The sequence below is a fragment of the Populus alba genome, chromosome 10 (assembly GCF_005239225.2).
Source record: "Populus alba chromosome 10, ASM523922v2, whole genome shotgun sequence".
Taxonomy (NCBI): Eukaryota; Viridiplantae; Streptophyta; class Magnoliopsida; order Malpighiales; family Salicaceae; genus Populus; species Populus alba.
This window is the reverse complement of record NC_133293.1, coordinates 20,525,574-20,548,975: the sequence shown is the minus strand read 5'-3', so window position 1 is coordinate 20,548,975 and position 23,402 is coordinate 20,525,574. Positions and strand designations below refer to the sequence as shown.

At 36.9% G+C, this 23,402-nt stretch overlaps 3 protein-coding genes and 1 non-coding gene across 7 annotated transcripts; 1 reads left to right on the top strand and 3 right to left on the bottom strand.

The window, feature by feature from the left end:
• The first annotated feature begins 219 nt into the window (after positions 1-219).
• Positions 220-5,419, top strand: LOC118059828 (probable pectate lyase 18). Of its 2 annotated transcripts, XM_035072795.2 has the most exons (5): positions 220-1,072; positions 1,705-2,602; positions 2,861-3,066; positions 4,740-4,799; positions 5,103-5,241. In XM_035072795.2, the coding sequence occupies exons 1-4, from the start codon at positions 720-722 to the stop codon at positions 4,774-4,776; spliced, it is 1,494 nt and encodes a 497-aa protein (XP_034928686.1). In that variant the 5' UTR covers positions 220-719; the 3' UTR covers positions 4,777-4,799; positions 5,103-5,241. The 2 variants fall into 2 exon arrangements, with proteins under 2 accessions (XP_034928686.1, XP_034928685.1); XM_035072794.2 differs by lacking the exon at positions 4,740-4,799 and having other exon boundaries at positions 224-1,072; positions 5,103-5,419.
• A 451-nt stretch (positions 5,420-5,870) lies between these two features.
• On the bottom strand, positions 5,871-5,943 carry TRNAK-UUU (transfer RNA lysine (anticodon UUU)). Its single transcript has one exon. It is a non-coding gene; the product is annotated as a tRNA-Lys (tRNA).
• Positions 5,944-12,107: 6,164 nt separating this feature from the next.
• LOC118059826 (glycine-rich RNA-binding protein RZ1C) lies at positions 12,108-17,037 on the bottom strand. Of its 3 annotated transcripts, none has more exons than XM_035072790.2 (4): positions 16,947-17,037; positions 16,713-16,847; positions 12,878-13,371; positions 12,108-12,583 (listed from the first exon to the last, which is right to left on the bottom strand). In XM_035072790.2, the coding sequence occupies exons 2-4, from the start codon at positions 16,821-16,823 to the stop codon at positions 12,346-12,348; spliced, it is 843 nt and encodes a 280-aa protein (XP_034928681.1). In that variant the 5' UTR covers positions 16,824-16,847; positions 16,947-17,037; the 3' UTR covers positions 12,108-12,345. The 3 variants fall into 3 exon arrangements, with proteins under 3 accessions (XP_034928681.1, XP_034928682.1, XP_034928684.1); XM_035072791.2 differs by having other exon boundaries at positions 16,713-16,864; positions 16,947-17,014; XM_035072793.2 differs by lacking the exons at positions 16,713-16,847; positions 16,947-17,037 and adding an exon at positions 14,259-16,133.
• A 998-nt stretch (positions 17,038-18,035) lies between these two features.
• On the bottom strand, positions 18,036-22,468 carry LOC118059825 (protein SEEDLING PLASTID DEVELOPMENT 1). The gene is made up of 9 exons (XM_035072789.2): positions 21,844-22,468; positions 21,075-21,289; positions 20,464-20,614; positions 20,180-20,371; positions 19,821-19,983; positions 19,450-19,748; positions 19,063-19,239; positions 18,622-18,783; positions 18,036-18,513 (listed from the first exon to the last, which is right to left on the bottom strand). The coding sequence occupies exons 1-9, from the start codon at positions 22,321-22,323 to the stop codon at positions 18,220-18,222; spliced, it is 2,133 nt and encodes a 710-aa protein (XP_034928680.1). The 5' UTR covers positions 22,324-22,468; the 3' UTR covers positions 18,036-18,219.
• Positions 22,469-23,402: the final 934 nt, after the last annotated feature.

The window sequence follows — 23,402 nt, the reverse complement described above, 5'->3', positions numbered from 1 at the left end:
TTCTGCTGCAAAAATTGGCCTCGCATCAGTAACCTATTCCTTGATAGGGTGACACTTCAGCCCACATGCTATCTCTGCAAGGTCCAGACAGTCAAATCATCTTGCAAATAATTGGGACCATTCCTAAAGATTTTGGAGTAATTTTACCTTTTCCTCTTCCTAGGCAAAGGAGAACCCTAGATAGCTGATAATAAAGTAAAGGCTCTTAGTTTTAAGTTTTCAATTTGCACAGAGAGATTACTGAAAAGCTGCAACCTTGATAGCATAATTTAATCTAATCTCCATTTTATTAGTCTAGCCAGGCCGGCGGGGAAGCGGGTTCTGTCTCCACCTGAGAAGTAGGCTTTACCAGTAGATGAGAACAGAACATAAATTACTTGCAGCCATCCCTGCAAGAATCTTTATCCCAAGACAAAATCTAAAAAGAAAAAGAAAAAGAAATCAAACCAGAACGAGGAAAAGAAAGAAATCTCAGCATTTATCTGGACAAGCTCTCCCACACTAAAAAAATTAACCTCTTGCAAGCAAGGTAGGAATGTGAGTGGCTCCCTACACTAGAGAACTAAATAGAAAGGGAGAGTAACATTTTCTCTTCCTCCCATATCACCATCCTCCATGTCTGTCTCCATCACAGCCACCACGCCCCTCCTCTCTGTTCTTCCTTTCTTAGTTGGAGGTATAATTGGAAATAAAAACCATAGAGAGTGACAATTTTATTTATGCCATGTCATATTATTATAATCTTGTTTCATTATATAAGCTACTGCAAACACATCACATTTTCCCAAAATTTGCAGCAGCTTCCTAAGGTTTTTTGGTTGTTCTTCAAGAAACACACATCCACCCCTTCCTTGAAGAATCTTCTTCTACAGAGAAGCACAAGGTTAAACAACGAATACCTAAAAGCCCAAGCCATTTTAATTGCTACTTCGATGAAGCTTCCCAACATCTACATTCTCTTAATTTGCCTGTTTACTTCTTTCTCTCGATTCATTATTGAAACTACTGCCTTCAATCTCACCCTTCCACACCAGCATCCAGACCCTGAGGCTGTTGCTGAAGATGTAAAACGGTGAGACCTTTACAGCCTTCTGCTACAAATCACTAGAAACCCATCTTGTGTTAGCTCATTTTATGGTTTTGCATCATGGTTTTTTTGTAGTTTCCAACATTCAGCCTTTTAGCTAGAGAAAAATGCTAACTTGGGTTTTGCTTCTGGTGTTTATGGTAGTTTCTGTTTTCCTGATTTTGAACAAATTCTTACCTGGGTTGTTCTCATTGCTAGGAGGATCTCTCTTTTGCAGTGATTTTGAGCTGGAAATGGAAAATAAAACCACATTTTCTTGATTTGCCATATTTTCTCAGCAACCAAACAGGGGACAGTCAAACAAAACCCCGTCTGGGTTCTGTTCATTGAAGGTTTCTGTCTCATGGGTGCCTCTCATTTTCAACTCTTTACCGATCTACAACACCAAAACAAAACAAAGTTGTCATTTTTCTTGCTGTCATTGCATTTTCCCGGGAAACAAACAGAGCATACCCTGTTTCCCCTGTTTTTTTAACCTTTCTTTTTACCCAACTCATTTAGCTACATGGCTTATTTTATCTTCCCACTTTTTACATTTTCTTCAAGCCAACCAAATGTTATTTCCATAGTTTTATCACATTATTGATTTTTTTTTTTTTATATATTTTATCTTGCAGGAGAGTCAATGCATCTCTATCAAGAAGGCACCTTTTGTCCATTCAAGAGAAGGGCCAATGCCAAACTGGAAACCCCATCGACGATTGCTGGAGATGCGACTCTAATTGGGCTAACAACCGCCAACGTTTAGCTGACTGCGCCATTGGATTTGGTCAAGGCTCGTTAGGTGGAAGAGGTGGTCAGATCTATGTGGTCACTGACTCCTCTGACCAGGATCCAGCCAACCCAAAACCAGGCACATTACGTTACGGTGTCATCCAAGACCAACCTCTGTGGATCATCTTCTCTTCAAATATGGTCATTAAGCTCAAACATGAGCTTATTTTCAATAGTTACAAAACTATTGATGGCCGTGGCGCAAATGTTCACATTACAGGAAATGGGTGCATAACACTTCAATACATATCACACATTATTATCCACAACATCCACGTTCACCACTGCAAGCCTTCTGGTAATACTAACATAGCAGCATCACCAACTCATGTTGGATGGAGAGGGAGATCAGACGGTGATGGCATTTCCATTTTTGGGGCCCAGAAGATTTGGATCGATCACTGTTCTTTATCTTATTGCACTGATGGTTTGATTGATGCTATAATGGGGTCCACTGGGATTACCATATCAAACAACCATTTTACCCACCATGATGAAGTGATGCTATTGGGGCATGATGACAAGTATGCATTGGACACAGGGATGCAAGTTACCATAGCCTTTAATCACTTTGGCCAAGGGCTGGTGCAACGGATGCCAAGGTGTAGAAGAGGGTATATACATGTGGTGAACAATGATTTTACAGCCTGGGAGATGTATGCTATTGGTGGTAGTGCGAATCCAACCATAAATAGTCAAGGGAATCGATATACCGCACCAACTGATGATAATGCCAAAGAGGTTAGTCTGCTCTGAACTATTTCTCATCATTTAAGGAGGTAGAATATATGATTGATTAATGATCGATTAAGTAAAGTTGATGGCAACATCCTTGAAAAGCAAGCTGTTATCCCCATTAAAAATAAATCTAAACCATTATCAGCATGAGAGTGATCTCTTTGGTGCCTGCCAGCCATTAAAATCCCCTGTGCATGCTCCACTCTCATTTTCGGAACGTGGAGTGCAATCTCTGATGGTGACCTCTTGAAATCTTGACAGGTAACAAAGAGGGTGGACACAAACGAGGGAGACTGGGCAGGTTGGAATTGGAGAACAGATGGGGACATAATGGTAAACGGAGCGTTCTTTGTGCCCTCAGGAGCCGGTCTGAGTGCACAGTATAGTAAAGCCTCCAGTGTGGAACCCAAGTCTGCTGGTTTAATTCAACAACTCACCTTGAATGCTGGTGTCTTCGGTGACCCTAGGTAAACCTTACTAACTTGGCCCCACTTTGTGCTCTCATTTTCAGCTCTTTGAGCGCCTTTTGTCCGTCGAGGATTCTTTTTATTACTGATATCAGCTGAATTACCTGTTACTCTTAATGACCTTTCCCCTAATTAATTGCATTTTATTAGGTGTTGAAATAATTCCCTCTAGTGTCACTATCCCAGAATCTCAATTGCTGACAGTTTTTCAGGGAAAATCTTTCGGTTTGATCAGTCTTATTCTGTGTGGAGTGAATAAAAGTAGACATTTCGCAGTCTGATTTTTTGGCAATCTACGCCTAATCTTTGTTGAGGGAAAGCTTTCTGTGTTTTTATAGTTAGCTTAACTTTGTGCTTGCAAAGATGGCTTTTGGATCCAGCCAAAAAATTTGATAGGAGTTTTTTAGTAGTATGGTTTTTTTAAATGTGTTTTTTTTCATATATTAAAATGATTTTTTATTGTATTTTTTTTTTGGCAATATCACATCAAAATACTAAAAAAATAATATAAACTTATTTATTTATTTCATGCGAACCTCTATGCGCAAAAACAAACGCCTCTTCTGATAGCGAGAGTCCTTGCCTATATAAAATACCTTTTTTACACTGGTGCACGTGATCATGCGTTTGCATTGGGAATCTAGCCTAGTACCACCAAAAACAGCCTTACAGTTCATTTGTTGGTCTCCACTCTCTCCTGTGCCTTTCCAGTACTGCTACTGCATGGCAAATAGGGTCTTCTTTTATTTAAGTTCCGTGCTTTTCATTTTGTTACCGTTGGATCTCATTGTATCTCGTGTTGGTGGACCCTCTTGGACTTGCTCGCTTTAGGGTTTAGGCCTTAAAACTTGGTTCCACTACATCTTTGCTGAGCATTTGTGGATCTTAGCCGAATTTGTGAATCGGGCACAAGATTTGTTGCATGCGATCCGCTACCGTGTCGCTGTTCTTAGCCCTCGAGCATTATTATGAACTTCTTGCATGAGAGAACCCATGCTTGCATTACTGGAGCCTGTAGTTCTTTGAGACCGGGCTCACGTAAAGGGGCTTCTGGTAGGGATTTTTAATTAAACATGTACTTGAATCAACTCCGATTGCAATTTGTCTCCGGGAACTCCTAATTGTCCAGAAAATGAAACTGTTGATACAAATTCTTCCCTTTGTCACTGCCATGTGGTAGTTTTAAGTTTGCCATGTACCGTGTAGGTTTATATGTCTGTCAAACCGAGGTGTCTAAATCAGGAGGCGTGAAGAAAAATGAGCTTAGTTGCAAAGTCTGGCCTTTTCCTCTAGAGATAGACCCACATAGGGCAAAGAACATATGCTAGTGTGGTGTTGTGTTTCAGTGTTTTTGCATGGGAAGGTGACGCAATTATATTCTCTTGATCTGCTTTCCAGCAAATATGTGTGAGGCCAAGTCCATGGTTTTCAACACACTGTGGTTCCCACTTATTAATTGGTGGGGTATTAACTGGACATCAGTATTGGAAAAGGAGCTTTGCTTTTGACCTAGTTGATGCGCGTTTTCCTGATGCTCGACTTTTGCTTGTTAAGCTTCTCTAATTTTCCTCTTTACTTTCTCTGGTTCTCCATTACTTTTTTTTTTTTTTAACATACATAGGCTATCCTCTTTATGAGTTGTGTTCCTTTTCCCTTTGTTGCTGAAAATGTAGCTGCAATTCAGACATGTCAAGAGAAGCTCTAGCTTAAGCCCCACAGCCCCTTAATCTCACGTGAGACTCCACTCCAGTTCAAATTTGTCTGCTCCATAATAATTATCTGCTGTTGTTTTTCTAATGTCATTGGCTGTCGCTTCTGTTGTGGTTGTCCCATGTAGACCTTCCATGGCCCAAACAGTCTCCTCATATACGACCGCCCCTACACCAACCCTTTTGGCCATTAAGCATTAGGGCCAACCATTTTTTTAAACGCTTCTCTGTTAGATTCGTTAGTAAGCATCATTTTCTATTGAATCATGTCATCATTTGATCTTCAAAATAATGTATTCACTTGTTGGTTTTCAATCATTTGCACAGAGATGACAGTGGGAGCATTTCTACTCCGGGATTCAGCGGAGGTGGGACTAGCTCCACAACCAACACCGGCGTCCAGGGGTCCGGGTCCAGCGGTGGTGATGGCGATTACTTCGGAATGATATTCGGGAGCGGCGCTCCACCACCCACATCTACAAGCTTTATCTTTTTGTCCCTTCTAATTATTTTAATTCTGTGCACCATCACCAACCATGTTGCCTTGGAATCTTTCCCATTATTATCATTATAGAAGTCTAAATTGAAGGAGAGAGAAATGCATCATCAATATTAAAGATTTAAAGGGGAAAATGTCATCACAACTAGTCGGATTACAGTGCAAGCCCTGCTTATTGCTACAATTGTATAGATATAACATCAGATTTTCACTAATACGAGCCCCGTCATGTTGGGTAAAGATGAAGAATACAAACTATGCATGTGGATTAGTCCATTCTTGCTTAACTAAAGAAGAAGCGACTGAAATAAAATTTTGGCAAGGGATGGATAGGATATAGGCGGCTGAGGTGGCGTTTCGGATCTTTTGTCGAATATTTTCGCCATTTTTTTCCCTTTCTTTTCTATTGTCGACTCTTTTTATTTGTCATTGGTCTGTCATTTTCATGAGTTAATAATGTAGTTAACAGGGACTGTCTTGTCGGAGAAACTTGCCAAACCGTCCTAGTAGATTTTATATTACTTTAAGATTCTCGATGTTAGAGAGAGAGAGAGAGAGAGATACGAAAGTTGAATTTCAAAACAAAAACACATCACCGCCGTCTGTGGGAATCGAACCCACGACCACATGGTTAAAAGCCATGCGCTCTACCAGCTAAGCTAAGACGGCATCTTGAATTGAAGACATTTACAAACAAATATGTCAATATCTTTCGTTTTAAGCTTTTCAGTTTCGAATGAAGGAAAGATTCACGAGGTCCTTCACTTCATAACGTGTCTACGGGTCCTTTCAGGACACCATGACTAGTTTTCCAGGGAAAATAACGAGATCCTCCCATAAAATAAAAAAAATAGGGCCCACGAATGCTTTTCGGCCCGTGAGGAAATGAAAAGCACATCACACAAGGGGCTGCTGCCCAACCCAAACCTCAGAATTGCCAAATCTCAACATCAACCCCTCATGGGTTGTTCAAAAGCAACGTGTATCGTTTGCAGGAGAAAGCTGCCAAGGTGACACGCCCACTTTGGCAGCCTTCACTAGCCGCTACAACGTTGAAAAATAGCGCTCCCTCTTCTCTAGCTTCATACATGAGAGCTTGCTTTGCAGATTTGTATCTTTCAGGCGTTCTTCATACATGTTTATCATCGGTACTATTATTAACAATGCTATGTGCCAATAAGTGCGTTGAAGTAGGCCGGTTTATGGAAACATTGACAGATCCGAGATATGCATTGTGGATTCACATGAATGAAGAGGATGGATGGGGTACCGAAAGTGGATTCACAAACAAGCCTTGGAAGCAGATTCCGTCCCTGCATCATCCATGGATGAAGATTAAGCTCACCAAGTTTCTTTAAGAATGAAGCTCGCCATGCATGTTGATCTATTTGCTTCACACAACCTGTTTTATCATCTGTTCAACATAAGCATTCAAAAAATTGATTCCACTGCTTTCTGTTGAGTCTATTGAAGTGGACAAAGCAGAACGCTTCATACAAACATGGATACCCAGGCAATTTCACCTTCAAGGCATTTTCTGGCACTAGAATTAGCATCATGACATACAACTAATATATAAATAATGCACGTGTACAGGATAACATAACTATGTACATACTGTCATAAACTAGAAACCGTCTCCATGATCAGTGCTCCAAGAGCAGCTTCTTTTGGGGAGTACCATAATTCAAGATGCCTCGAGGAAACATACATAAATTAATGGACACCGGTGCAGAGTTTCAAGAGTAGATACTGCTGTTGGATCCTTCCTAATAGTGAATAACACAACAAGTAACTATATACAGAACCGTTGAACTTCAAAAAATAAGTAACATTGCTAGTTTGCAAAGCACAATTACCACCCTCCTTTGGAACTTCCATCATTCCCTTTGTTTCATCAAGAACTTGATGATGCTTTACCCCATGGATCAGTTTGTTCCCCACTTGCATTAGCTCCTTTTGCCTCTGTTGATTGACTCCAACAAGATGATTGACCTCCAACAGAAGCACTGGATGGATTCCAGGTCTTGGCATCACCTCCAGTTGCCCCTGCATCTCCTGAACCAGCTCCTTTGTTCCCCCAGCCATCACCTGGAACACAAGAACCAGATCCTTTGTTCCAGCCACTTCCTTGATCATCAAACCTTTAATTTCTTTTTTGAATTCCAGTCCCCACCAGAAGAATTTGATGACTTCCAGCTGTTTCCTTGACCCCAGGCAGCATAAATATTAGCACTAGCAAGGTCATTACTAGAACTACCTTTGGCCATTCTTGACTGGTTCCAGTCTGAATCTTGGCTGCTCTAACCACCAGCTCGATTGCTTGTTCCACCACCAGAATGAATTCCAGCTATTATGTTGGCCCTTATCGTCACCTCCTTGGTTCCAACTGCTTCCACCACCATTATTTTTCCATCCTCCACCGCTATTGTTTGCCCCATTCTTCCAGCCAAAGGTACTATCTTCAGCAGAACTGTTGTCACTCCAACCACCATTTTGATCTCTCCTTCCTCTGCCTCTACCACCAAAGCCACCTCTGTCCCCTCTACCTCTAGAGCCTCCTCGGTCTGAACCACCTCTACCTCCAAATCCACCCCTGTCAGATTTGCCTCTACCTCCATAACCTCCTCTGTCCGAACCATTTCTACCTCCGAAGCCTCCTCTATCGCCTCTACCTCTAAAGCCCCCTGTGTCTGGATCAACCTTGCCACCAACGCCACCTCTCCAGCCCCCAACACCTGCCCTATTACCATAAGTCTCTGTTTGGCCTTCACCATCTCAGGCTACGGATGAATCCTGGTTACCATCACCATATCCAGAGCTCCAACTGCTTTTCTTGCCCCAACCAGATTCTTGGTTTGCATCACTAGATCCAGAGTTCCAATTACTTTTCTTGGCCCAACTAGAACCTTGGTTTGCATCTTTCGACCCAGAGTTCCAGTTGCTTTTGGTGGCCCAACCAGAATCTTGATTTCCATCAGCATTACTGGATTCAGAGTTCCAAATGCTCTTCTTGCCCCAAGCAGACTCGGAATTTCTTCCTGCATCACTTGATGCAGAGTTCCAACCGCTTTTATTACCCCAGCTAGATTCCTGGTTTCCATCTCTCTTGCTGTCCTTTTCAAATCCAAAAAAAATACTAAGGCGTTCCATTTAACTCAAAACCCGGACAATATAACAAAACTACTCATTTTGTGCACACAAATCTCAAAATAAACCTCGACAATGCAAAACAAATACTAGCTGCTTCCATCTTTCCATTGAATTTTCTGTAAAATTGATTCGTAAATCCTATCTCTTTAAATTTTCCAGTGGATCTGCGGCAAAATCAAGCAAATCCGTTTAAGTTCCAACAAATAAATACTCCGGTATCCTCAATGAACATTTTTACAGCACAACAAGCTCAAAAACAAATACACGGACCAATTTGCACAGACAAATAACTTTTTAAAAACACAAGCACTTTCCATTTTCTGTGAGCAGGTAAAAAGCATCCATAGATTTCATATTTTACATGAGCACTCTATTTTAACCTTAAAGCAACATCATTTTCATATAAGATCAAGAAGCCCCAAAGCAAAAACCTTGACTAAAAAAAAACCACTTCACAGGGATAGCAAATAACTCAAAATTTCTTTAGAAATTCCTAGACTAAAAAAACCTTACAGAAGACCCTAAACCAAACCCTAATGAACCATCGTGCAGCACAAAAACAAGACAAGTAACAAAGAATAAAGGTGAAACACCCCGTTATACCATCTCAGAATCGTAACAACAACACACGTTTCCACTCAAAACCCTAAACCTTACCTGAAAAATCAAAACTCAAACAAAGATTACCAAAAATTTCAACATGCACCGTCAAAAAATACACATTAAAAATCTGTTTAAAAATATGATTACTTATTATATTAAAATATATTAATATAATATATTTTTTTATTTTTAAAAATTATTTTTAATATTAATATATTAAAATAATTCAAAATATATAAAAAATTATTATTTTAATAAAAAACATTTAAAATTTTTAGAAACGCGATTTAACCGTTTTCCAAACGGTCAAGTCACATGGCAGTCTCATTTTCAGTCATAACTCTAAAATGTCAAACTTTACAAATCAAAATTCAAAAACATTAAAAACACCACCGCTTTACCAGCACGACCCCAGGAGAGTCGAACATAAAAATAATCCGAAATGAGAATTTTTTTTAAAACCTTCAATGTCGAAGTTAAGGTCACTATCATCACTGTCGCGATCACTAAAATCAGCTGCATCTTCGAAGAACCGCGCGATTCTTCTTCTTATTTCCACCACCAGTCTTATCGTCATCACCACCACTGCCACGTTTCCGTTCTCCTCCGCCGGAGGCGACAGCCTTACCCGTCCCATTCGACGACATTTTACCGTGACAATGTCAAGGAGTCAGGGTTTTGTCTTTATTTTTTCGTTTTAAGAAAAACAAATGCAGAGAAAAAGATTTGCATTTCTGAGCATGTTTGGGCTGCGTTTCTATCTCTATTTTGTTTAAATTTGAATTTTTTTTTTATTAAAATTAAATGCGGTTTGTATTTTTTATATCATTTTGATGTACTAGTGTCAAAAATAATTTTTAAAAAATAAAAAAACATCATTGACATATATTTTAACATGAAAAGTTATTTGAAAAACAACCGATACCATAATATCACAGACGCTCGAAAGAAAAACAGAGAGACTGTTTGGGTTCTGTGTACAACGTACAAGCGTGTTTGGTGTGAGTGAGAGTCACTGAGCTCTGGCAGTTATAATTGTTGGAAGGAATATTTATTGATTTACACAAGTGATCTTCCTTTCAGGGATGGTAATTGGTATTCTTTTTTTTAACGTTTTTGCACGGGCAAAATAGGAATAAAAATGAGTGACCATTTAGCTAGAAGCATAGATGTCTTAAAATTTGAAACAGGTCTCTTCATGGCCGATGGGATTCATCACAAGAGTTCGTTTTGTGTAGAAAGAGTGATTTTAAAAGTTTATGAACTTTTTTAAATTATTTTTTTATAATTTTAAATTATTTTGATATATTAAAATTAAAAATTAATTTTAAAAAAAATAAAAATTAATATGTAGTTTAAACAATCATAAAATCTATAATCGTAAAATTTGATACATGGTTGGTTCAAGTCATAAATTTAATGGATTGATTTTAAAAAAAATAGTGTTATTTTATAGAAAAGAAAATCAACATGGTTGTTAATGTTTTTTACTCGGATGAATTGAATTGCAAGTTAACTTAATTTTTCAATCAGTCAATTGAATTAATTATTTGTTTTATTTTTTTAAAAAAGTAGATCAATTCCAGCAACCAATCAACACATTAAATTTATCAGTATTTTTAAAACTATAATAACACAAATTTTGAGATCATTTCTAAGTCTTGGTGGTTAGATAGATGAACGAATTTATAAGTTTTTGTGGATATTTATTTTATAGAGGTATTTAAAAATATAGTTATGGTTGTTTTTTAAAAAATATTTACTAAAAAATATATTAAAATAATATTTTTTTATTTTTAAAAATTTAATTTTGATATCAATGCATTAAAATAAAAAAATATTATTAATTTTATAAAAAAATTTAAAAATATAAAGGACACTTGAGTTAACCTCGGTACTGCAATTTATGCCAATTGCCAGCTCTCCTTCTTGCACATCTGGAAAAAGTCGTTTGTTTCGGTACTCGATGGAACATAAGGAAAGTGGATTTCTCACCTTTAAGAGAACTTTTGGGCCTGTAAATGCAGCAAGCATAACTCATTCGTTTGCCCATTTTAATTTTTTTTATTTATTGCTATTAGTTGCTGTGCTCTTGATCAATCTGTACACAAAAAATTAAAAAATAAAAACGAGTCTCAAAAATCCATTGTGACTGACAAGATAATTTAACATTATTAATTATTATAATTTCTTCGAATAATTACGTTATTCAATTGGTAATAAATAAAATATGGATATTATCAAAATCAATCCAAAATCTAATTGACCCTAGTTCCAAATATGTTTTTATATTATATAGATATATTTATAAAAAATTTAGATTTGTTTTTAATACAATATAACATAAAGATATTGACACAAGACACACATATGTATAAATTATAAGACTATATAAACCGGACCCAATTGATCAAGAGACTCAGACCGATCCAAAAGAAAAAATTAATAGAAAAAATAAACTGGCGAAGTTGATTAAAAACCTGAGTTGACTTATTGACACGGTTAAATTTAGTTTGATTCTCCGAAGGATTAAACAGCCAAACAGATCATTAGCTCATGGTAAGGTAGAGAGATTTTATATAGCTTTGTAATAGCTTTTACAATTTTAAAAGATACTCTAATTACAGAGGATTTTTTTTTAAAAAAAAAAAAAACGATTTTGATGTCCGGTTAAAAAAGAATTATTTTAGTTTCTATAAAATTAAAATTTAAAACACAATTACACGTGAAATCCAATGTTATTTAGCTAGCCAATCTATTTTTATCAGTTGAGAAAAAACATTAAATACCACAAAAACGAATACCGAAAGAGCTAATGCATTACCACATCCATTGTTCAGACCAGGCTTCCACTGATCGAAATCAAATAGGGTCAGATGCAAACCCGACTCGTTGTGGCAAGATACAGAGTTCAGTGAAGAGCTCACACCCCAAACGGTAGTTTAACCATTATTATTATTATTGTTAATACACACATATTATAAACTTTATAAAACAAACAGTGATTAGCCAAACAAACAAGCATCACGGTAACTTGGTCCCTTCAGAAAAAAAGCAGCAGTAAAAGGATGATATAGTTTGCATATGCACTCATTCGGTTTCGATTAAGTTAAAAATGGAAGCCAACCAAAAAATCAGATCTGAATGCAACTATTAACCCGGACGTACCTTTAACAATTGCGTCATCCTACACAAGACTTGACAGATTGAAAATTAAAGACAGACCATCCATCCTACATCACAGATTGTTCAAACTGATTGCGTAAAATACAGCATGGATCTACAAGTTTGATAACACTGACCACAAGCAAACCATTAGTAGCGCTCAAAAGAAGACGGGTGTCCTCCTCTGCTGGGGCGGTCATAAGGTCCTGGCCTGTTTCTGTAGCTGCTCCTATCATTGCGTTGAGGCCCTCCACTTCCATACCTATCATTGCCCCCTCGTGGACCAACATCCCTATCATAGCCTTTGTCTTTGCCATAACCATTTTGTGCATAGCGATCTGACCCACCATACCTATCCCCAGAAAATCGATCTCCATTTGGTGGGTACCTGCATGGTTTACGAATTAAGAACCACACTGTTTATGAAAAGTAAAAGGCATAACTAGTTCATCATGCTACATAAGGTGCTGGATAAATGAATTCGTCCAGGGATGTCCCTAGAATACAAAAAGGGTAAAGCCTCACAATCGAATTCCAACACGCATATTTAGAAGCAAACGGCAAAATTAAATATTAGGGGTGGCAGAATGATAAAAGCAAGCAATTACTACAATACTAGGGATAAAGACACAAAGCATGCAATACCATTCTAGCATTTTCAAATTCTCAAAACTTAAGGTACCTGTCACTAGCATAACGATCACGGCCCCCATACTTGTTGTCTCTACTGTCAAAACGATCCTTATCACCATAGCGTCCCCCATCATAGCGGTCATCTATGTATCGATCACGATCTCCTCCAAAACGATCCCCACGGTCTCCAGCCCCTCCAAACCTAGAACGCGAAGAGATTAAACCTCCACCACCACCCCTGCCACCAGCTGAAGGGCAATCTCTAGCCCAATGCCCTGAACGCCCACACTTGAAGCACTCATCTTGTCCAGCAGGTCTGTCTCCTCCCCCATAGCCTCCCCTGCTTCCAGTTGAGTAGCCTCCCCTGTAGCCATGGTCTGAATCATCTCCTCCTATTTTAGGTTGGGCCTTGTTCACTGAGATGACACGGTCACCAAAGTCCCGTCCATGCATCTCCCTGATAGCATCATCCATGGCTCGACGATCCGCAAATGTAATAAATCCAAATCCACGTGGACGGCCTGTATCTCTTTCCAACATAACCTGCAGAAACACAAAATAGGAAAACGTGATACAGAAGGCAATTATATGAATGTAAGAAAATCAGGCAGTAGCTGAAGTGCAATAATCATACTATGCAAAGGATGACGCAGCAACACTTTTTATCTGATGCATATTGAACATGAAGGGCTAGAATGTATATATACTGCTATACAGTGAATTCACTTTATCATTTTAGCAGTGTCAGGAAAACCTGAAGCTGTGCACACTTAAAGCAGGAGATGATGAAAGATCAATCAATTCAGGTGAAACATGCTGGAGAACACCAGCTGATGCGATTGGATTATTACATGACGAGAATAAGAGGATGCTATATGCTGTCTCATGCTATTTAGGAGATACTATTTCTCTTAAAACAATTATCAGACTCGAGAGAGCTTTTAGATTGGACTGTACCAACACAATACATTACTCCCTTTATTTCGCTATGTTGGTCCATTTTCCTTTCAGCACAATGATCAAGGAACAGCATTGAATACACTTCATATGTACTCATTTTTATTCTTAAATCTTGACATTCGGCTATCAACTATGGACAAATTTTGGGACAACAAAAGGAAGTGGATTTGGGCCAACAAAACAGGTCAGGGAGTAACAATAATGGGTGACAAATATCATTCCATCTTAAAACTACAGAACACAAAAATAACATCAGCTCAACACCAGCAAACAAACCTGCAATACTGATGCAAAAGCACATAAGTGAAGTACATGACTGAGTGATTGGTTTTAGAATGTGCTATCAAATGTGTTATCATCTTCTCTCAACAAAAAGGGAAAGGTGGGATCAAAAAACAAACAGCACAAGATTGATTTGCATGAAAAAATAATCAGGAAGAAGATGATTGATAGTCAGGTAGATAACTTACTTTCACTTTGTTATATGGAATAGTAAGGGATCCCAAATGTTTGATTTTGCAAAGAGTTCTTAAGGAAAACAGAAGAATCTTCAAAACAGTAACTGATATCTAGCAAGTAGACCTCTGACCACTATGTTCCACAGAATCCAAGATAGGGGTTCCATAATAACCATCGCATACCTTCCATAAACTTGAATGGATCAATCTTCATCAAACATCCCACTAAAGATGGTTATCCCTGCAAGTATTCTACTGAATATGATTGTGTTCCAGCCTAGGTCATCAAATCTCACTAAAACAAAATCCCAAAATATAATTTAAACATCATATCAATCTAATGGCTCTCATAAAACCAAATTATCCACCATGAAACATCTCAAACTAATCAATCCTTCACCAATACAGAATGGACATCACCATTTCCATCATTCTGGATCCTTCTTCAGTAGCTCATCATTCCGTTGGCAAGCTTACAAAAGAATCGACTCTACCATGCAATCAAGAAACAACATTTTTTTGTTAGTGCATCTGCCACGCATTGAATGGACAAACAGCAGGACTTCTTAAACCTGATTCAAATAGTCAATTATGCAGTCGTGGATTTGTCCAAGTCCTCTCAGGTGAAACCTTATTAACCAGAGAACTAGGACTACTGTCAGGTGCTTTAATGTTGAAAACTTTCAGTGCTTGTGCTAGCAGGTGGCCTGTGTCCATTCCTTCCATTGGAGTTACAAAGCAGATAAAGAGCGGTGAAAACAAGGTGAGAGAGAGAGACAGAGAGAGAGGAAACAACTCCAGCAGCTAAAAACTACATATATTCAACGTGCAGGTCTGAAAAGATCCACATATAAGCATTTCCAGTTTCCAAGAATAGACAGCTCTGCTACTAACTGTTAAAGGCAGATTTTAGATTAACAAAACAGTCACTGGCAAGCTACAAGGCACCCAATTCTGTATTGCCAAGAAGGCACTGAATCTGTCTTCTTCCATGCAGAATGCAGTTCCGATACATCAAAACAATAAATAAGGCTTCCAACAGACACAAGTAAATGCAAGGGATTTGCAAACAAGCAAAGCCCACGAACAGGGTGATCTACATATGCTGGAATGCAGGATGCAGTGTGCGATTTAATCAATGTTAACAAGCCATATCCATGGTCTGAAAAATTACCCTGAACACTGAATGGATAGGTCCACCAACAGCAATCTTGTTATCGGTAATAAGCAAGAAGCTGAATGCAGTTCAAAGATGAGGAGTAAGTGCAAGGATGAAAAGCTGTACCCTCAACTCGAACAGCACTAGCATGGTAAAAGGATCCATTTCCATGCAGAAAGAGACAGCTTTAACTGCTTCACATGAGTTGCAGCATCAAGAATGATGATGCATCAGAACTAGGTTTCTATACTTGGGACAACCATGAATGTATCTCACCCAAATTACATATCAAAGTCAAAATTCACGCATGCGCACCATAACAAAAGAGGTCAAAACATAAGGGATGCAGCATTTCTGATTATCAGCGGAGGAAAAGTCAAGTCAAGAACGGCGAAGAGACAAGATGACATAGAAGTCCTAACAGAAATTTCCCGAATGCTATACCATAGAGTAATAATCAAACAGCACTGGGTAACCATCGAGAATCTCAGAGAATGAAAGCATGACATAAAAGCCCATTAACAAACATCCAATAAAGAACCGCATAGACAAGTGTCCAGCTTGAAAAATCTTCTCCCACAACCTTTTTGATGTTCTGGTCCAACTAGCATGGGAAACACCAACTGAAAGAGAATGCACGTGATCCTTGATAAAATAAAGCTCTTCGTGTAAATGAAATTTCAGCTAGACTCCCCAGTACATCATCCATGAATCCAGATCTACTGTAACTGTCAAAGCCAATCAATCACTTAACCAGAAAAACCACAATCATGTTCATTCCCACCTTTTCCAACAACATATCTTCTTCAAAAAACAACTCTTTACCCCGATAGCCATTTTTAAAAAAAAAACCAGGTGTATTTACTTCAAAATTCCACATATCCAGAAACCACTGCTACATCCTTGCTTGCAAAACTAAAATGAGGATCCGACCAAACTAATCTAATCCATCAAACAAATGTCGCTGTGCTTCAGCAACCACTCTGGTGGAAAAATATCTCTAAACACACAGCATCTCAAAAGATCATAAATCAGCAAACCAAGAACAACAAAGGAAAAGAATTTAAAAGATGGAACTATAAAGATAATTCAGAGAAATTATAATTATTATCCTCAAAATCAACGAGAACAGAAACGGAAACTTGAATAAATAATTAAAAAAACACAGAGACAAACACACTTTATTTTTTAAAAAAAAATTATTTAATTAAAATGACCTATAAAATTTCAAATTTTCACAACTTATTGCCCCTCGTTTTCTCACCACCCAAACAGAATTTCTTAAGAGAAGAAAAACAGTACCGTACCTGACTCTCAACGATTTTTCCAAAGCGATCAAACGCATTCTCGAGCTGCCGTTCAGTGATGTCCCATGACAAACCTCCGACAAATATCCGGTTCTCTTCCTTTCCGGCCATTTCTCTCTCTATATCATATAAAAACTGCGCAAAACGATCCCCTTTTCGGCAAGAAATTGAACAGGCGAAAGAGAGAAACAAGAAAATAAGAAACAAGAGAAGGAAAGAGAAGAAATTTGTTACCTTTTTTTGTGCCTCACCGAGCTCGTGTGGAAACCCTAAAAAAAATCTATGATTTTTTTTTTTTTTTTTTCTGAGAGAGACTTTATTGGTATCTTCCTAAAGATGGACCCTGGACCGTGGGCTTATATTAAATTTACGGCGGGCCTGTACTCTTGGCCCACATAATAATAAAAGTATATTAGATGTAAAAAAAAAAAAACAGATTTTATTGAAATTCATACAATCTTTATAAAATTTATAAACACGATAATTTCTCCTTTTTCATGTTTTGTAAATGGAATTCGAATTTAAAATAATAAATTATTTTAGATCTAATTTAAATTATTCAGCACTAAACAGAAGTAAATTCGATAAGTTTATTTTTTCCATTGATTCTCGAATTTAAAATTTAAACTTAACATCTCATCTCATCATGTAATTGATTTATCTAGACCGTATAACGGTCTAAGATTAATGCTGTACGACTGTCTTTATTATTAGTGTTTAGGAAATGTATTTTCATCAAAATTGATATAAGTTAATCTAAATATATTTCTCTTTTTCTCCTGTTGTAAAAAAAATGATGTCATGACTGACGGTTTTTTCTTACAGGAATTTGACAGAGAGAGATGATGGTGAATGGAACAGCATTGATGTCTGTTCGAACCCTCATGTGTTCCTACATTAGATTATTTCTCTTGAACTACTCGTTTTTTTGTTAGTACGAGAATTAATAATTTTTATAGGCTTCTTTTACTCAAATGTTTTTGTTCATATTTTCAGTGTATTTGAAATTGTAGATTATTTAAAATACTTTTTGTTTAAAGATATATTAAAATAATTTTTTTTATTTTTTAAAAATCATTTTTAATATTAGTACATCAAAACAATTTAAAAATATATAAATAAATAATTTATTTTAAACAAAAAAAAATAAAATTTAAAGGAATATAATTTACATCCCAATTCCAAACACACCGTTAATATGAAACAGGTAGTTTAACTTTTTGTTCATATTTTTCCTCGAAGAAAATTTCTATAACTTGAGATAAGATGCATCTGATTCGGGTATGTGAAATAGATTTTGTAATTACAACATGGTACATGGACTGAATTGCAATGAGAGATTATGATTTTCCATTTGATGAAACAGTGACAATAATAGAATTACACATTAACAACGTTAAATAATTGCATCTCAAGAGATACATAATTTACACGACTGTACAGGAAATGAACATGTATCAACCAGTGGTTGCAATGAAATTTGTAAGAATTAGGAAGGTGGTGTAGATTATTCAGGAAGAAGGGGCAGCCTGGTCACACTAGTGCCACCGCTTCCAGTTAATGATTCCAAGCTTGCCTGTGAAGTTGAACTAGATTTTGGAGGTCTAGATGTTGTTTTCTTGTTTGTCCTCATGGGAAGAATCTGCAACCTAGGGTTAACTTCAGTGCCTGAATTTTCTGCTGTCAACTGATAGCTTTCCACGAGCTCTAGCTGCCGAGCAATTATTTCAGAGCGTCTAGGAAGAAGCTCCACTGGCTCTCCGCCAGGGATGACAATATACTCAATTGCCAGGCGAACCTCCTGTAAGAGAGAAGGAGAGGAGTTCATACAAGAATGCAACACCCGAATGCTTGGATTTTATGAAACAAAATGAGAAGACAGAAAGCAAAATGTTCAAAGGAATTGCACCTCCAAGGCATCAATCTCTTCCAAGGTAGGTTTCCTTTTTGGTGCATCATCTTCAATTTCTATGCCAAAAGAACTTTTGAGTGGCTGTTGTAATGAAGAGCCAAGCGATTCCATTCCAAGAATCATACGAAGTGCCTTCACCATTTGTGCCATGGTATTTGACTGCAAAACCATGATAACGTTAAATAGACACCATCCGTTAATATAGGAAGATTACAATATTCTTGCAATATTTTTTCAATGGGTAAAATTTTAATCGCAAGTCGTAACCTTCTATGGAACATTTCTGATCCTAAAGCAAAGCTGGCGTGCAAGTAAATATATCATCGTTAATGGGGGCTCGTTCCAAGTTCCAACATAAATAGTGAAAGTTGTTAAGATATCATGTTGTGACAAGTATAACTACTTCAAAATTGAATGAGAACAAACGATGAGCAATACCTTGATAACAAATACAGGTAAATGGTGGTATTTAGCAACACCACGGATCCATGGGTTCTGCTTCATTTCTGAACTGGATGCTAGTATTGCATCTGCTGCTCCAATGTCATCAGTCACATCTATCTCATTCTCTATCCCCATTACTTTTGCCACTTGTAGTAGATCAGAATCAACAATCTAAGGCACAACGAAATACAACAGAATGATTGTCAATGCCATCTTTCAATTTTGATATTACCAGGAAGTTTGTCACTCTTGGAAATATTCTTTTGAAATCTGATAAAAGATTAAAACTACCTGCTCTGAATTTTTTTGACTCCCTAAAAGCAACTTCGAAAAAATCACAAAGCAAAAGAAACTTCAGGAAGGAAACTTTGACTAGTTTACCTTGCAAGTGTATACGCATACTGGTGAATTCCTCTTGCGCTCAGTTCCACTGGATTTCCATGTTTTGGATCGTTTTGGATGATAATCTTCATCTTCCTCGTCAGACTCTACTTCATCACATCTTTCTTTATCACTAGTTATCACCTCAGTTTCTTCTACGTAGTTCTCTTGAAGTATTGAAATGGACTTGAGAGAATCATCACTTTCTTCTATATGGTTCTCTTGAAGTATTGGAATTAACTTAAGAGAATCATCAACCTCAGTATCTACGTGTCGGATTTCAAACAGAGGAGATTTTCCTATTACAGAAAAGAAGTTATGCGGGTACAACATATTGTAATAAGAGCTTCCCAATTTAAAATATGACATACCAGCCAATATAGCATCTACTGTTGCATCTAATCTGTGATGAACACGACACTCTGTTCTAGTTATCATCTCAACAGCACATGTAAATGTTGGAGGTCCTTTCCTCTCAAGAATTGTCTTCTGCACTTTCCTTTTCCTTGCTTCCTCATCCCCGAGAGTTACACTCTGCACACAAATGAATGAACATCGGATTAATCAGAAACTTTTATGCACAGGGATCCCCTATTTATGTGACACCATACAAAGTGGAACCAAGTAAAAATTATGTTGATGGCACAGTCAACAGACAGCATAATCTTGGTAGAAGTATAAGCACATCAACATGAGATTGTATAATTAAATAAAAAAGGTTTAATCATACCTCTATGCCTCCAACAAGAATCTGCAAAGAAGGATTCTTTATTATGTTGTCTATGGTCATTCCATGGGCTGTTCCAACCAGCTGAACTCCACGTTGAGCAATAGTGCTGGCAGCTAAGGCTTCAAGCTCTGTTCCAATCTCATCAATTATGATGGTCTCGGGCATATGATTTTCAACTGCTTCAATCATAATCTGCATGGAAGTTCATGAAGTGATGGTATAAAATAAGTAAAGCTTATAGTGATTTGTGCAATATCACAGCAATGAGGCTTTTTGATGCTCACATTATGCTGCATATTAACATTTGGAACTTGCATCCTCCTTGCACGACCTATTCCTGCATGAGGAACATCCCCATCACCCCCAATTTCATTTGATGTATCTACAATTACAACACGTTTCCGCTGGTCATCTGCCAACATTCTGGCTATTTCTCTGTGCACACCAGAAAAAATAACAAAAGAAAGCAGGCATTAACACAGGGTTATATGAAAATATTTGAATTCTCAGCACCTCAAAATATTTGAATTCTCAATCTCTCAAATTTATCCTAAGAGTTTCTATAAACTTGAATGACTAGACCATCTCCATTTATTCTCTTTTTTCCAGTTTTCCCACTACAGATTTTTTAGCATAACATATGGGGATCCAAGTTCATGATAGATGGAACATTTAAAGTTAAAGGAAACAAAAATAAAAATGACAAGTGAAACTGGATAAATTATCATAACTAGTATAAAGAATTCTCAATATTACATAGTTTTTAAAGGAAGCATTATACAAGAACTATACACATGCATGTGTTCAATAGTACCAATCTAACATCCATTAAATAATATTCCAAAATGAAATTCATCTCAGCATCTCAATTCTACGAACATGAAAACACCAATACCTGATTAAGGTTGTTTTACCCACTCCTGGACGACCTATGACCAAGATAGAACTTCCCCCCTCAACCAAGTCACGGATAATTTCAGCACTTCCAGATATAGCACGACCAACCCGACAAGTAAGGCCAATAATTTGCATCTTACGGTTTCGAATGGCACTTATACGATGCAAAGAACTATCAATACCCGAACGGTTGTCATCAGAAAAATCACCAACCTAATCACAAACAACTAGCTTCAGACAAGAGTTTTACTACAATCTCCTCTCAACAAAATCTTAACAATAACACCATATTTCATGTAGATGAATCAATAACCAGAATATCCAATCACACAAATGTCACTATTGAGATTCCTCGACAGAAAGGCATTGTTGGATCACTTTCATTCTACACAAGCTTAAGTAAAACATACAGTTTTGGATTTGCACTACAAAAAGTGCATACACATGCACACAGTGTCACTAATTAGCTATAATACAAACATAGAAGCTTCATATATTAAAAGGCTAAAAGGGTGTCAAACCTCACAACCAGGTAATATATAATTATTTATTCACACAAATAATGCAATCATAGGATAGAAATAAAAAAAATAAGTCTGGCAAATTAAGCAATGTCACGATAAAAAAAGTAAACAAATCATTTGCTTAGATAATCTTCCATATAAAACAAACAAACTAATAAAGACACCAATAAATAAACTTACGTATAACTTTAATCAAATCAAAACCTTGAAAAACAAACTATTAAATTCCTTCTTAAATGTCACCTTTGATATAGCATGCTTTAAATCCTCATGCCTCACTGGCTGCTCACAAATGACAAAATCCCCAGATGGAAATCTGGCAATAGGCTTCCTTCCCAAATCCATTACCACTTCAATCAACTCACCAATCTCTCTGTGCCCAGATAACCCACTCTTCATTCTCAACGGCAACAATTCAAGAAACAAATCCAACTCGCTATTACTATTCACTGAACTCGAAGTAGAAGCGGAATTCTCCAAATCGATCACCGGCCCATTTCCTGTCCTGTACCGATCCCCCGGTCTCCGTATCTCCGAAGCCCGTACAACCGACGGTGTGGGTGACTTTGAGGAGGCAATTCGACGCTGCACACCACGTGTTTGACGAAATGATGAAGTGATTGTTGAGAGGTAAGTAAGTGTTGTTGATAGTGGGATTTGCCGAGCTGAATAACATGAGCTTTGTAGATCAATGAGTAAAAAACGCGAATTCATTGATGTCATTTTCTTTCAAGGTTTCTGTTATTGTTATGAGTCGTCTCTTGTTTTTCTGTTCGGTGTTTTCTGATTTTCGCTTTTTTTGAAGCGGAGCAGAATGGAGAGGGGGGGATTTGTAATGGAGGAAGATTCGAAGGGATCTCCTCTTGGATTGGAGAAGAGAGTGGAGTCCACAAACAAAAGTAGAAAGACACTACAGGACAAACAACTAACGACCGCTCGTGTAAGAGAAATGAGGGGACACGTGGTGGCTGCGGACCACATGTTCTAGCAGAGAGGAAGTTGGTTTCGTGTTGTGTTTGGAGACTGGGCTCCGTTGAATGGAACTCTCAAGGTGAGGCCCTTCTTCAAGCCATCTTATTTTTTATAATCGGTTAACTTGTTATACTTATAAATATTTTAAATTAACTAGTATTTTATTAAATTATTTAATTGTAATTTTAAGATATATAATGATTAATAATTATCATGTCTCAGTAAAAATATTCTTATTTATATAAAGTAATTTTTTATTTCTTAAACTCGTGTGATACATACACGTTTTTCTTGTGAAAGTGCAAAAAAATCTATAAAAAATTATTAGAATAATAATATATATATATGATAAAATAAATTGTATAAAAATATTGAAATATAATTACATAAAAATACTAGAATACTTGTTGTGTGATTAAGGAATACCAAGAAAAACTATTATTTCCATGAAACAATAAACTCTATGGAAAAGTAGATGTGTTTTTTGTTTGCAAGCAAGGTCATCATAGTTTCAAAATTCAAATCCATTTTTTTGAAATAGTTTTTTTGTTTCAAATTAGTGTGTTTGTAATTTTAGTACATGGTATTTTTTTTAAAAGTATTTTTTGTTTAAAAATATATTAAAATAATATTTTTATTTTTTTATTTTTAACATCAAAATATTAAAACATAAAAAAAAATTAAATTGATTTATTTTCAAATAAAACACATAAAAAAAATAAAAATTAACGAACGTATAAACACTCACTAGAATATATATTAACCAGTATCAAACATGCATTTGATTTGAATATATAAAGCCTTGCATGAAGTATTTTAATCGCTGTGTT

What these genes read in the sequence shown, in the direction of transcription:
- LOC118059828 (XM_035072794.2), top strand. Translation starts at nt 720, where the DNA reads ATGCCATGTCATATTATTATAATCTTGTTTCATTATATAAGCTACTGC. An exon ending in GTTGCTGAAGATGTAAAACG is followed by an intron (nt 1,073 to 1,704) that starts GTGAGACCTTTA and finishes TTTATCTTGCAG; the next exon opens with GAGAGTCAATGCATCTCTAT. An exon ending in GGTGTCTTCGGTGACCCTAG is followed by an intron (nt 3,067 to 5,102) that starts GTAAACCTTACT and finishes TCATTTGCACAG; the next exon opens with AGATGACAGTGGGAGCATTT.
- LOC118059826 (XM_035072790.2), bottom strand. Translation starts at nt 16,823, where the DNA reads ATGGCCGGAAAGGAAGAGAACCGGATATTTGTCGGAGGTTTGTCATGG. An exon ending in GAAAAATCGTTGAGAGTCAG is followed by an intron (nt 13,372 to 16,712) that starts GTACGGTACTGT and finishes GTGTTTCTGCAG; the next exon opens with GTTATGTTGGAAAGAGATAC. An exon ending in GATCGTTATGCTAGTGACAG is followed by an intron (nt 12,584 to 12,877) that starts GTACCTTAAGTT and finishes TAAACCATGCAG; the next exon opens with GTACCCACCAAATGGAGATC.
- LOC118059825 (XM_035072789.2), bottom strand. Translation starts at nt 22,323, where the DNA reads ATGACATCAATGAATTCGCGTTTTTTACTCATTGATCTACAAAGCTCA. An exon ending in TAAAGCATGCTATATCAAAG is followed by an intron (nt 21,290 to 21,843) that starts GTGACATTTAAG and finishes GTTTGTGATTAG; the next exon opens with GTTGGTGATTTTTCTGATGA. An exon ending in ATGTTAATATGCAGCATAAT is followed by an intron (nt 20,372 to 20,463) that starts GTGAGCATCAAA and finishes ACTTCCATGCAG; the next exon opens with ATTATGATTGAAGCAGTTGA.